This window comes from Ursus americanus, chromosome 9 (genome assembly GCF_024610735.1).
Source record: "Ursus americanus isolate L20-20 chromosome 9, mUrsAme1.1.p, whole genome shotgun sequence".
NCBI classification, from domain to species: domain Eukaryota; kingdom Metazoa; phylum Chordata; class Mammalia; order Carnivora; family Ursidae; genus Ursus; species Ursus americanus.
Genome location: NC_142135.1, coordinates 73,496,077 through 73,510,234, shown reverse-complemented (window position 1 = coordinate 73,510,234; position 14,158 = coordinate 73,496,077). Strand labels below are relative to the sequence as shown.

At 39.2% G+C, this 14,158-nt stretch overlaps 1 protein-coding gene across 1 annotated transcript; it reads left to right on the top strand.

Annotated features, from left to right (window-relative positions):
• Positions 1 to 620: 620 nt before the first annotated feature.
• Positions 621 to 6,659, top strand: MRPL15 (mitochondrial ribosomal protein L15). Its single transcript, XM_045789086.2, has 5 exons — positions 621 to 799; positions 1,821 to 1,975; positions 2,562 to 2,727; positions 5,323 to 5,446; positions 6,126 to 6,659. Exons 1-5 carry the CDS (start codon positions 692 to 694, stop codon positions 6,461 to 6,463), a joined length of 891 nt encoding a protein of 296 aa, XP_045645042.1. The 5' UTR covers positions 621 to 691; the 3' UTR covers positions 6,464 to 6,659.
• The last annotated feature ends 7,499 nt before the right edge of the window (positions 6,660 to 14,158 follow it).

The window sequence follows — 14,158 nt, the reverse complement described above, 5'->3', positions numbered from 1 at the left end:
GAGAAAAGCAAGCAGAGGGCCCGCTAAACACGGAGCCCAACATAGGCGGGGGCGGTGTTCATCCCAGGATCCGGAGATTATGACCTGAGCCAAAACCACCAGTCCGATGCTCAACCTATAGAGCCACCCAAGCGCCCCTAGCCAGGCATTTTAAAAGCTGGATCCTGGGTATTATTTTCCTATCTCACGGCGTGTAATGCAACGAAGCTAAAAACTAATGGTTTAGCGTTGACGTTATTTTATTCCGGGATCTACGTGGATCTCAGAGAACACACTGCCTCATAAGGACTACAGACCCCAGGACAAAACATGCCAAGACAAACACTGACTCAAAGATTCGCTACTGCACAACGTTTTCAATCCGTGCTTTTATGAAGCGGGAGAAAACGTTGTAGGTTCAGACACCAGGTCAACGCACGATCTCTACATACGTTCACAACCCCAGTAAACTAAAAACAAGAAAAAAAATGTTGAGCAACACTGACAGGACAAAGTTGCAAAATTTCCGGCGCTATCCGGGTACTCCTGGACACTGGCGCCTCCTGCGACAGAAAGTTCGGCAGTTCCTACGGTACGGCAGGGGCGGCGCCGCGGCCGGAAAGCAGCGCCGGGGCCGGAAAGCAGTGCCGCGAGACCACGTGGGCTCTGAGGCCAACCTGGGCGCCCTTGGAGGGACTTGGCCGTGCGGGTAATGGCCAGTACCGTGCAGGGCGGTGGGGCAAGAGCCCTGGACCTGCTGCGGGCTCTGCCTCGTGTGAGCTTGGCCAACCTAAAGCCGAATCCAGGCTCCAGGAAACCGGTAAATAGCTGGTGGGGGTGAGGGGAAGCGCTGGGGAATGGGGCGATGGAAGCGGCCATTCACTCCCCGTCGTTTTCGGGGACTCCTTTTTCCAGAAGGCTGTTGGAATGAACTAAGGTTGCCGACCTCTTGTTCTCCTTAACTGCAAAGAGGAGAGTCTTCCCATATGGTCCCAATTCTTAGTAAGTTGTATATTTTAAAGCATAATTATGTTTATTAGGGCGGAGGAGTGAAGTCACAGAAACTACAAAAGGATTGTCTCAGTGAAAATTGTATTTAAACTGAAGTACTTTCTCAGTGTCTTTATTTTCGTGGGAAAGATTTGAATTATGATAGATGTCTCCTCTGCAAATCACTGAATACAGCTAGAAAAGCTGTTGGTTGACATACTGTCTTTATTTATCTAATTTTTGAAAGATTTTATTTTTAGGTAATCTCTACACCCAATGTGGGGCTCTAACTTACAATCCTGAGATCAGAAGTCGCTTGACTCGCCCACTGAACCAGCCAGGCACTGGGATATACTGTAATTTTAAGAAATCAGTTCCTTGTTTTCACGAAGTGAGAGTTAATTAATTTAATTTAAGAAAAATACTTTCTTTACAAATTAATGATTCAATAATATACATGCATAACGCTAATGTATTTACATTCCAAAATAAATGTTCTGGAATATGGTATAAACCTTGTTTGTTGGGGATGTTTGATTCTAGGATTTTTTTCAGTTCCATTCTATCATAGAATCCTTATGTCCATTCCATCCTTGGAACTTTGCCTTTGAAATACACAGCTTGGAATTTGGTTACAAGAATTCGCTACATCTTCAGAGACAAAGATGCTAACTTAAGAGTGTTTGGGGGTTAGAGCAACTAGAACAGTGCTTGACACACAGTAGTGTTAGCCAGTACTGGTTGATTGGATAAATGAATGGCATCACAAAAAAAATATACAGCAGAAAGATGAAATACAATTTTTAAAAATGCACCTGCAGATCATACAAAACTCTCTTCTGTCCTCATAGGAAAGACGGCGAAGAGGTCAGAGAAGAGGTAGAAAGTGTGGCCGAGGCCATAAAGGAGAGCGTCAGAGAGGAACCCGGCCCAGACTGGGCTTTGAGGGAGGCCAGACTCCATTTTACATTCGAATCCCAAAATACGGGTTTAATGAAGGTCATAGGTAAGGTTCCTTTGCTTATTAAAGTAAAAATCCCTAATTTTCATGGACAGTCACCAAAAAAAAATAGCTTGGTAGAAATTTGAATTCACTTTGAAGCAAATTTTTGTTGCTGTTTCTCTGAAACATTTTTGGTAATGAAATTTAGGCTGGATTAATAGGGGGAGAAGCCTCGACTTTGTACTCAGACCTGCAAATGGAGATAATAATGCCTGCTCTTATGGTTGGTTAGAGGCTGAGCAATAACATATGTAAAAATCTGGACAATTATAGTCACTCAGTAAAGGAAAACTACTCTTCTTACTTGAGCTCCATTAATGCATCATTCAAATAAAGGGGTTACATTTTTGACAAATTTGTTTAAATGAGTGAAGTAAATGCTTAGGTAAATTATTTTAATGAAGTACTCGTTTTGTTTCATTAGCAAAAATAAAGCGATACTATGTTTCTATTATACTCAGGAGGGTTTTATTTTGTTAAATCATCTAAATTGATCGAGGAAAATACAGGACAAATCTTTGAGTTGATTTGAAGAAGTTACAGGAAGGTAAGCTTGACTGAGTTTTCCAATTGTTACTTTGTTTTGTAGCTTCAGACGCCAGTATCAGCCTTTGAGTCTCAATAGATTGCAATATCTTATTGATTTGGGTCGAGTGGATCCTACTCAACCTATTGACTTAACTCAGCTTGTCAATGGGAGAGGTGTGACTATCCAGCCACTTAAAAGGGATTATGGTGTCCAGCTGGTAGAGGAGGTAAGTCTGGACTAGATTTTTTAGCGTTACATAGAAAGCTATATCTGATTTCCATATAATCAACACACTGCTTTTTAAATTTTTATTTCGTTTCAGTTGTCATATAACCATTACATAGTGGTGATTGTGTAATACTCAGTTGTAGTTTGAGGAAGTTGGCATGCTGTATTGAGGGGCCTTTGTACTCTGGTTCTGGGGTGCTCTTCGGTGTATCCATGCAGCTTGCTCCCTCAGTCCCTTTGGTTCTCTGCTCAAATGTCATAGCAGGAAGATCTTTTTTGACATCCTTTTATAAAAGAATGCTCACTGTCCCCCCTGCCCCACCAGCCGTCATAGTCTTGTCTGCTTTACCCTGCCTAAAGTATTTTTCTTTGAATATATTAGCACCTGACCTTTATTACTAAGTAATGCATTTATTTTTTTCACTCTCTCCTTCACTATAATGTAAATTCTTTGAGGACAAGTATTTTGGTTCATTGCTATATTTTCAGTATTGGAAATACTGGCTCATGATAATTAGTTATGGAGAAAAGGAATGAATCAAATCTAATTCCAATTGCAGCAAAGTTTTCTATTTATAAAAATTGGCCAAGAGTTTCATCAACAATTAAACTTGTTCATTTATACTTTTGTTTCTTGTAGGTCAGTCATACAGCTATGTAAGTAACTTAGTGTCCACTAGAGGGAAGCATGTGTTTATGGAAAAACCTTTTTAGATTCCTTTGAAAAAGTGAACCTCATGGATAAAAGTTTTCCAGATAAAATGATTTGTAAAGAGAATACAGAATACACAAGTCTCAGTATTCTATTCAGGGTATATAAGGGAATACACATTTAAATTAATATGGAAAAATCTGTGACTTTGTCAGCCAATAAATGGTGCATTCCAACAGTTCTCAAGCATGTGTCTATACTAAACGAGGAAAATAATCCTGAAAACTACACCAGGGCAGCAGTTGAGTAAGTAAAGTTAGTTACATATCATTTGTAGCTCTGTGAATTGGTTGACCTTTTCTGGATTTCAGATTTGCAATGAGTAATAGGTAATAAGACTTTTAATCCTTCAGCACAAAATTAGCAATTTTGGAATATGTGTTTACAAGGAATAATAAAAGAAACCTAACTGATAAAAAGATATCCTAAAAAATGCTGTTTATAATACTGAAAATGCTGGAACTAATTCTAGTGCCCAAGAATAGGGAAATAGTTGGGCAATCTGGAATAGTAATTAAAATTCACAAAAAATATGGCAAGACCTTATTTTATTGAGTCAGAGGTGCCATTGATTATAAAAATGCAGACCAGTATCATAGATGGAAAAAAATGTGAGAAAATGTGTCTTAGAATTGATGGAATAGTTTTGAAATACATGAAAACTTCATAATTAATAAAGGAACTTGATTGGGAGCCAGCTTGTTTCAGCCACGCCAAAATAGCAAAAAAATTCTGTCACCACAAAAAAGAATGGTAATTCCAGCATCTTTTAATTCAGAATCTGTTTTGAAATTAGGGTAAAATGTAGTACATCCTAATAAAAGTGACCAAAAACAGAACTTTAGAAAGTTCAGTTCTACATTTTTTTAGTATTGACTGTACTAGGGAAAAGTAGACTTATATTTTTGTTCTTTTAGAGGCTGTAATAAAATCAATAGTAAATGCAAAGTGAATCTCTGTTGTGCTTTTCTGCCTTATTTCCTAGAGTGGACTGATCCCTCCAAGGTTAGATACTGTTGTCAGATTTTTTTTAAGATATTTTATTTTTAAGTAATCTCTATACCCAAAATGGGGCTCAAACCTGTGACCCCAAGATCAAGAGTCACATGCTCTACTGACTGAGCCAGCCAGGCACCCCTGTTAGATAATTTGTTCTTCCAAAAGTTCCAGCCCACTTGCCCCTTGTTAACCTCTTGGTCTTTTGCTAACTTAAGGATAAGGAAGATAAGTGTTTTCCATCTCAGTGTGGCAGAATGTTGTGTCTAAGAACACAGGTGCTGTGACTAGACTCTCCGGGTTAGAATCCTAGCTCTGTGAGGGGCATACGGGTGGTGCAGTTGGTTAAGCCTCCTGACTCTTGGTTTTGGCTCTGGTCCTGGTCTTGGTGTCATGGGATTGAGCCCTGTGTGGGGCTTGGCGCTCAGTACAGTGTATTCTTAAAATAAGTAAATAAATCTTAAAAAAAAAAAAAAAAAGAATCCTAGCTGTGTGATCTTGACAAGTTACTTAACCTCTGTGCTTCAGTGTCCTCATCTGTGAAGTTGGCACAGCAATAATTTCATCATAGGGTTGTTAGGATTTAGCGGTCTACTATTAATGAAGGCCTGGGGATGGATACTTATATCGCTGTTTACTAAATATAAATGAAAATGTAGTCATCTCTGCTTATAGAAAATGAGAATTGGTAAAATAAAGTGTCCTAAAAACATGTAAGAAAAAAATTGCATGTTTGATAGGACCTCAGTGCAGAGGTATTTAGAGTTGGTATTACTGTTGCATTATAAGCATTTTGGAGGAGAAAATGCAATATAAAAAGGAAGCTTGCCATGATTACTTTTAGCCAAGCTATCTACAAACAGGCTTTGCTTTGACCTATTACAGGGTGCTGACACCTTTAAGGCAAAAGTTAATATTGAAGTACAGTTGGCTTCAGAACTAGCCATTGCTGCAATTGAAAAAAATGGTGGTGTTGTTACTACGGCCTTCTATGATCCAAGAAGTCTAGGTAAGATGTCCTGCAATCCCTTTCTTCTCCCTCTTTGGCTCCTACTGGCTGCTATATGAGGATTTTAGAAATCCTCCTAGCTGTCCGACTTGGTGGTTTGGACACCTTGGTTTTCTGTTGTAGGGTTTCCTGTTAGTGGTGTGACCTCTTCTGATAATACCTCAGTCAGTATGTTATAAGAAGGTTTTTTGTCTTTAAACATGGGGCTTACATATGCTGTTACCTATGCTTAGAAATTCACAAATTGTGGGGCGCCTGGGTGGCTCAGTCGTTAAGCGTCTGCCTTCGGCTCAGGGCATGATCCTGGTGTTCTGGGATCGAGCCCCGCATCAGGCTCCTCTACTAGGAGCCTGCTTCTTCCTCTCCCACTCCCCCTGCTTGTGTTCCCTCTCTCGCTGTCTCTCTGTCTGTCAAATAAACAAATAAAATCTTAAAAAAAAAAAAAAAGAAAAAAATTCACAAATTGTTGGTAACCCAGGGATAACTTTGATTTTCAAGACACAGATTTTTGAAAATGAAGTGTATTCATTTGCTTACTCAAGATAAACCTATTTAATAAAAAAAAAGTTCTTGGAATGAAGTTCTCATCTTGGTAGGATTTAAAAATTAACAATTAAAAGAAAATCATATGTATATAGCCATTATTTGTATCTCTCTTTTTTATTTAAAATTTTTTCAGAAATTCTGTGCAAACCTGTTCCATTCTTTCTGCGTGGACAACCCATTCCAAAGCGAATGCTTCCGCCTGAAGAACTGGTACCGTATTATACTGATGCAAAGAATCGTGGTTACCTGGCGGATCCTGCCAAATTTCCTGAAGCAAGACTTGAACTTGCCAAGAAGTATGGCTATATTTTACCTGATATCACTAAAGATGAACTCTTCAAAATGCTTAGTACTCGAAAGGATCCAAGGCAGATTTTCTTTGGTCTTGCCCCTGGATGGGTGGTGAATATGGCAGATAAGAAAATCCTAAAACCTACAGATGAAAATCTCCTCAAGTATTACAGCTCATGAATTCCCTTCCAAGAAAGCAGAGTTGTGAAAGAGTTCTGGAAGAAAATGGACTGAAACATGCATATTTCTCATCATCTTGTCTTGATTTGTAGATGTTGTAGTTAATTTAGATGTTAATGTAGATGTTGATGTTAATTTTCCATGTAGCCCTATTTCCATTTTTATATAAAATTGAAATAAAAAATGGAATAAGCAAGGGCTGCATGGGGGTATTGAATCTGTGCAGGCTCTTTCTCAAAGAAACAAACTCCCTGGTTTTCTGCCAGAGGAAGATGATAACTTTTAGGGTATTTCTTGTTTGTTTTCTCATGATCTTTTCATCCAGGGCTTGTGTTATCATTGTTGCAAATCAGAATGAATGCAGGTGGAATGGGACTGACTTTTTTTTTAATGGGTTTTTTTAAAGATATTTATTTGAGAGAGAATGAGAGCAAGAGAGATACAGAGGGAGAGGGAGAAGCATTCTTGCTGCTGCTGAGCAGGGAGCCCAATGTGGGGCTCGATCCTAGGACCCTGAGATCATGAAGGCAGATGTCATGAGCTGAAGGCAGACGCTTAGCCGACTGAGCCACCCAGGCGCCCCTGGAGTGGGTTTGATTGCTAAGCCTGCTCAGTCAAGGTTAAAGCGCTTACTAATCGTAGCCCATCAGTAGTCTCAAGGAAGCTCTGCTATCCAGTGTCAAGGTGGAAAGCCTTCAACTCTGGATTATTAAGATGTGGATTATTAAGAGTTAAAGGTTTAAACCCAGTAAATAAGTAGTACAGTATTTACTAGCAAAACTGAAGCAGAAAGTCCAAGTGAATTCATTTTCTCAACTCATCTGATATTTTACTTATTTCATAGATACTGGAGACCTTTGTTTTTCAGTCATTTTAAACAATTTTTGAAAAATTGCTCAGTGATTTTATAAGCCATAAAACAGCTGGTAATGTGAAAATTAAACCCAGTTAATGTAAAAGATTCAGCAGTCAGCTTATTTAGCTTTGCAAAGATGTGTTGTACCTGAACCATACAAAAGCTCAATTTATCCTGCTGCAATTAAATCTTGAATAATTCATGATAATTTTTCCACGGGAAAAATAAAATTATTCCTGGCCGTTTATTTTCTTAGAAAAAAAATTTTAAAAGCTTAAGTGATGCAATATTTTGTTTCATTAACTTATCTACCTTCTCTATTGCTGATCTGAGATTCAATTTCAAGTAGTTTATTCACCAAGAGTATGTATGTTTAAATTTTTATCCGGGATTATGTAATTTGGCTCATTAAACCATTTCTTAATAAACCAGAACTTATAAGAATCACTGTTAGGACCATCTTCTATGATAATCACCTATGAATTTCAAGGGACAGGCAAAGCTTTTAAAAATTTTTTTATTTTTCAGAGATTCCAAGTGACAGAGTTGGGTTTTTAGGATGTTTTGGCTCCATTGATAGGAACCACAAATTACAGTGGCTTGAATGAGATAAAAGTTTATTTTTTTTTACAGAAGTGCTGAGACCTATTCAGAGCTGATAGCTGGCTCTGCTCCACAATCTCAGAGCCCATGGCTTCTTCTCCCTGTTTATCTCTGCTATCCCTAGAGTGAGATGTGCATCTTCATGATCCAAACAGGGATCAATAAGAGCCAGCTTTTCCTAAGAAAGATGCCTGGCAGTTGCCACACAAAACTTAACGAATAAATTCCATTGGCCAGAACTTGGATACAGTTCTCTTCTGCAAGGGAGCCTGAACTTTTTACTTTGGTAGCTTATGTTCTTAGCGGAAAAATTCCTTTAGGATGGGTGAGTGAGAGTGAATGTATTGGACAACCAGCAGGGGATTGACAACCTGTTTTGGTATTGACCAAACTTCAACCCGGAGGTTAACAGACTTAAAATAGACAACATAAAAAGTGCAGAATTCTTAAATTCTTTGCTTAATGGTATATTCACCATTCTGAAATGCTAAGTTCGGTAAGAAGTATTAAGCCAATAAGTTGATTAATTCATCAATTTTGGTAAGGAAAATGTTTTCAAAGGAGTGATGACAAAGCAACGGAAAGCGTCCGAGGAGTCATTTACTTGTTCTCTGTGCCTGCTTTTTCTAAACATTTTAACAATAAAGCTATCTACACTTGCCATGTTAGGTATCAAAACAGTTAAACTTGAATATAATGTATGGAGGAAGAGACGATAGGTTGTAAGGAAAAATAGCAAGGTACAAAAGTGGTTTTGGATTTTTATTTTAAGATTTTATTTGAGAGAGAGCTTGTGTATAAGCAGGGGAGGGGCAGAGAGGGTGAAGGAGGCTCCCTGCTGAGCATGGAGCTGGACTTGGGGCTCTATCCCAGGTCCATCCCAGGACCCTGGGGTCATAACCTGAGCTGAAGGCAGATGCTTAACTGACAGCCACCCAGGTACCTACCCCAAAGAAAATGTTTAAATTGATGATTACAGTGAGTCACTAAAGGTGAATAGGATACAGTTTTTAAAATTTTATATTTATTTATTTTAGAATACATTTTTTTTAAAAAATCGCTGCTGGGAAAAGACTCCCCCCCCCCCCAAAAAAAACCCCTTTCTATCATTAAAGAAGTGCTCATACTTATTTTGAAATGGTGTAATAACAAAGTGTAAGAAGTAAAAGTCTATATTCTTTTACTGTTGCCAGTCCCTGACCCATTTCTCAGAGGTAGCTAAACCACTGTTAGTTTAGGGTCTTTTATTTGTTTGTTTATAAATTAAAAAGGGATAGACTGTTGCACTGTTTTGATCTTGCTTATTACATCTAATGTATTTCAAAAACACTTTTTCTCAGTATTTTCCTTTAGGGTATTTAAATTTGTGCCTTTATTCTTAAGCCGTTTGAAATAGGATCCATTGGAGGAGTCACTTCACCTTTCTTAACTGTGTAAAATGCAGCGACAAACTTTGTATAATCCAAGAGATGTGTAAAGTGACCTCTAAGGTCTCTTTAAGCTCTAATACCCTTATGATAGAGATATTGCCTTGGCGGGGTGCCTGGGTGGCTCTGTTGGTTAAGTGTCTGCCTTTGGCTTAGGTCATGATCCCAGGGCCCTGGGATGGAGCCCGATGTCAGGCTCCCTGCTCAGTGGGAGTCTGCTTCTCCCTCTCCCTTTGCCCCCCTCCCCTGCATGAGCTCATGCTCTCACTCTCTCTCAAATAAATAAAATGTTAAAAAAAAAAAAAGAAAAGAACTTCCTTAGGGGCACCTGGGTGGCTCAGTCGGTTGGGTGTCTGACTTGATTTTGGCTCAGGTTGTGATCTCAGGGTAGTGAGATTGGCCCTATCCGGCTCTGCGCTCAGTGGGAGCCTGCTTCTCTCCTCCCCGAACTCTCTCAAATAAATAAATAAATAAATAAATAAATAAATAAATAAATAAATCTTGAAAGAAAGAAATGAACTTCCTTAAATTTAAACACATCCTGTTCTGTATCTGGGCATGAGGTGTGGAAACAAAGCCAAGAGATACGTTTTTTGTGTACCAGAGTGTGGGGACATTGCTCTAGGTAAGTTAGTGCCTTGACTTATTTGTGCTGCTGGATGTTTTCCTTTTGTGATTCAGTGCACAACTGCCCTTTAGCAGGGGCTGGTATTGCCTCAACAGGAAAAGTTCATAATTGGAAATGAGGGAAAAGTTAGTCATGTAAAGGTGGATTCCCTGGGCCAAAGCCCCCCAGTCTCAGAATGCACTTTTCAGGGCCCTTAGGTTCTTCCCTTCCCCCTCCATGCACAATGACTAAGTCACCCTGAGTTAAAGATGGAAAAGGAGACAGGCAAACACAAGACTTGCTTAATTGTGGCTGTGGCCTACAGGTGAAGGGAAGTCAGGATAGAACGATAGAGGGAAGAATGAAAACAGGAAACAGATGTCTGGTGATGTAATGCTTGGATAGTACTTACTCAGTGAGCCTGGGCTTAGTCACAAACAGCTGTATCCTGATCTTAATATTATAATTGTGCAGATAATTCTCAGCCCAAACAGGCATGTTCCACAAAATCTGTCCATTCTGTTTTTCAATCCCTAAGTTGCTGTACAGCAGGGAGACACAAGTTTTATTTTAATTATGTAACAACATTGGACTCCCAGGTCCTGCTCTACTGCTGGTCATTTACAAGGATTATGAGGGTGAGAACAGTGGCAGATGGTAGGTAGTAGCTTTATCTTGTTAAGATCACATCACTTAGAAATCTTAAGTAGAAAAGCAAGAAGCCTTCTGTCTAGATTGAAGTCCTTGCCCGGTGTGTGACTTCAGCTTGTTTTCATTATACAGGATGGCCTACTTGCATGCAAGACTATAGAAAAGTTGGAGCTGATATACATTAAAAAAAGATTTTTTTAATACGTCAGAAATAATTACTATGGATTTCCTGTTTATTGAGTCCCTGAGTTTATTTTCCCTTTTAATTTTTTTTTAATTTTCTTTTTTAAGTGTTACTCTTCATTAATTGGAAAATGGAGTGGCTCTGGAATAGTAGAAAAAACGTTAGCTAACCCAACTTTGTGTCCGAGAATACAGTATGCTAATGTTAATACAAATCCCAGATTGGCTGTGTCTCTAGGTGCTTGGCTGGAGAGCCATAGTATTGTGGAAGTCAGCCCGGCTTTCCCTGTCGTAGTCCGGGACTGGAATCCAGGCTCCTACAACAGGCCGACGTGGGTGTTCAGTTGTCCGAGGTGTGAAGCTGGGATCATAATACCCACCTCTCTCTCTGTGCCTGGGGACTCAACAAGCTTATCTGTGGAGAGGCACCAAGCACAGAGAGCTGGTTTGCTGAGCCACCAGGAGTGGTTTACTTGGGCTCAGATCCCAGTAACATCTTTGTGGCCACGATTTAACCTCTCTGTGCCTCAGTTTCCCCTGAAAATGGGGGTAATGATAGATCCTAACACATGGTTATGATGAGGGTTAAAAGAAGTCACTACTTGTAAAGCACTTAGCACAACGCCTGGCACATAAGTGCCCATGTTAGTGAATTCAGTCTCTTTTACAGTCCCTCTGATGTGGTAGCCATTCTATAAATGTTACTTCTTTTTATCCTTAGGATTTTCATATACAGTCAGTATCTTCTTAATGAAAGGCTTGCTGAACTTTCTTATTTGTATCAGGACCTGCTGAAAAAAGTACATTTCCTTTTTTTTGTTTTTTTTTTTTTTTAAATAATTATTTATTATGTTATGTTAGTCACCATAGAGTATATCCTAGGTTTTTGATGTAGTGTTCCATGATTCATTATTTGCATATAACACCCAGTGCTCCATGCAATATGTGCCCTCCTTAATACCCATCACCAGCCTATCCCATTCCCCCACTCCCCTCCCCTCTGAAGCCCCCAGTTTGTTTCCCAGAATCCACAGTCTCTCATGGTTCATTCCCCCTTCTGTTTACCATCCCTTCATTCTTCCCTTTCTTCTCCTACCAATCTTCCTATTTCTTATGTTCCATAAATGAGTGAAACCATATGATAATTGTCTTGCTCTGCTTGACTTATTTCACTTAGCATTATCTCCTCCAGTCCCGTCCATGTTGCTGCAAATGTTGTGTAATCGTTCTTTCTGATGGCTGAGTAATATTCCACTGTATATATGGACCACATCTTCTTAATCCAGTCATCTGTTGAAGGGCATCTCGGCTTCTTCCACGATTTAGCTATTGTGGACAATGCTGCTATGAACATTGGGGTGCATATGGCCCTTCTCTTCACTATGTCTGTATCTTTGGGGTAAATACCCAGTAGTGCAATGGCTGGATCATAGCGTAGCTCAATTTTTAACTTTTTAAGGGACCTCCACACAGTTGTCCAAAGTGGCTGTACCAACTTGCATTCCCACCAACAGTGTAAGAGGGATCCCCTTTCTCCACATCCTCTCCAACATTTGTTGTTTCCTGCCTTGTCAATTTTTGCCATTCTAACTGGCATAAGGTGGTATCTCAATGTGGTTTTGATTTGAATTTCCCTGATGGCTAATGATTTTGAACATTTTTTCATGTGTCTGTTAGCCATTTGTATGTCTTCATTGGAAAAGTGTCGGTTCATATCTTCTGCCCATTTTTTGATTTGATTATTTGTTTCTCGTGTATTGAGTTTGAGAAGTTCTTTGTAGATCTTGGATACCAGTCCTTTATCTGTAGTGTCATTTGCAAATATCTTCTCCCATTCCGTGGGCTGCCTCTTAGTTTTTTTGACTGTTTCCTTGGCTGTGCAGAAGCTTTTAATCTTGATGAAGTCACACAAGTTCATTTTTTCTTTTGTTTCTCTTGCCTTTGGAGATATGTCATGAAAAAAGTTGCTGTGGCAGATGTTAAAGAGGTTGCTGCTTATGTTCTCCTCTAGGATTTTGATGGATTCCTGTCTCACATCGAGGTCTTTCATCCATTTAGTGTTTATCTTTGTGTATGGTGTGAGAGAGTGGTCAAGTTTCATTCTTTTGCATATAGCTGTCCAATTTTCCCAGCACCATTTATTGAAGAGACTGTCTTTTTTCCACTGGATGTTTTTTCCTGCTTTGTCAAAGATTAGTTGCCCAAAGAGCTGAGGGTCCATTTCTGGGTTCTCTATTCTGTTCCATTGGTCTATGTGTCTGTTTTTGTGCCAGTACCATGTGTCTACCAGTGATCACAGCTTTGTAGTACAGCTTGAAATCCAGCAACGTGATGCCCCCAGCTTTGTTTTTCCTTTTCAACAATTCCTTGGTGATTCGGGGTGTTTTCTGGTTCCACACAAATTTAAGGGATGTTTGTTCCAGTTCTTTGAAAAATGTCATTGGTATTTTGATCGGGATGGCATTGAAAATGTAGATTGCTCTGGGTAGCATAGACATTTTAACTATGTTTATTCTTCTGATCCATGAGCATGGAATATTTTTCCATCTTTTTGTGTCTTCTTCAATGTCTTTCAAGAGTGATTTATAGTTTCTAGAATATAGATCCTTGATGTCTCTGGTTAAGTTAATTCCGAGATAACGTATGATTTTTGGTGCTATTGTAAATGGAATGGATTCCCTAATTTCTCTTTCTTCAGTCTCATTGTTCTTGTACAGAAATGCAACTGATCAGGTGCTCCGGTGCCACAATTGGTTAGCACGCGGTACTTATAGAAATGCAACTGATTTCTGAGCATTGATTTTGTATCCTGCCACAATACTGAATTGCTCTATAAGTTCTAATAGTTTTGGGATGGAGTCTTTTGGGTTTTCCATATAGAGTATCATGTCATCTGTGAAGAGAGACAGTTTGACTTCTTCTTTGCTGATTTGGATACCTTTTATCCCTTTTTGTTGTCTGATTCCTGTTGCAAGGACTTCTAGTACTATGTTGAATAATAATGGCGAGAGTGGGCATCCTTGTCGTGTTCCTGATCTTAAGGGAAAGGCTTTCAGCTTTTCCCCATTGAGAATGATAATTCGCTGTAGGCTTTTCATTGATGGTTTTTATGAAATTGAGGAATGTGCCCTCTATCCCTACACTCTGAAGGGTTTTAATCAGGAAAGGATGCTGTATTTTGTCAAATGCTTTTTCTGCATCAATGAAGAGGATCATATGGTTCTTGACTCTTTTCTTGTTGATATGATCTATCACACTGATTGATTTGTGAATGTTGAACCACCCTTGCATCCCAGGGATGAATCCCACTTGGTCATGATGGGTAATCCTTTTAATGTACTGTTGGATCCTATTAGGTAGGATCTCGT

Bases quoted from the DNA above. Each gene is read 5' to 3' on its own strand.
- MRPL15 (XM_045789086.2), top strand. From the start codon at position 692: ATGGCCAGTACCGTGCAGGGCGGTGGGGCAAGAGCCCTGGACCTGCTG. The intron at 1,976-2,561 runs GTAAGGTTCCTT...TTTGTTTTGTAG, and splicing joins GGGTTTAATGAAGGTCATAG to CTTCAGACGCCAGTATCAGC. The intron at 5,447-6,125 runs GTAAGATGTCCT...AAATTTTTTCAG, and splicing joins CTATGATCCAAGAAGTCTAG to AAATTCTGTGCAAACCTGTT.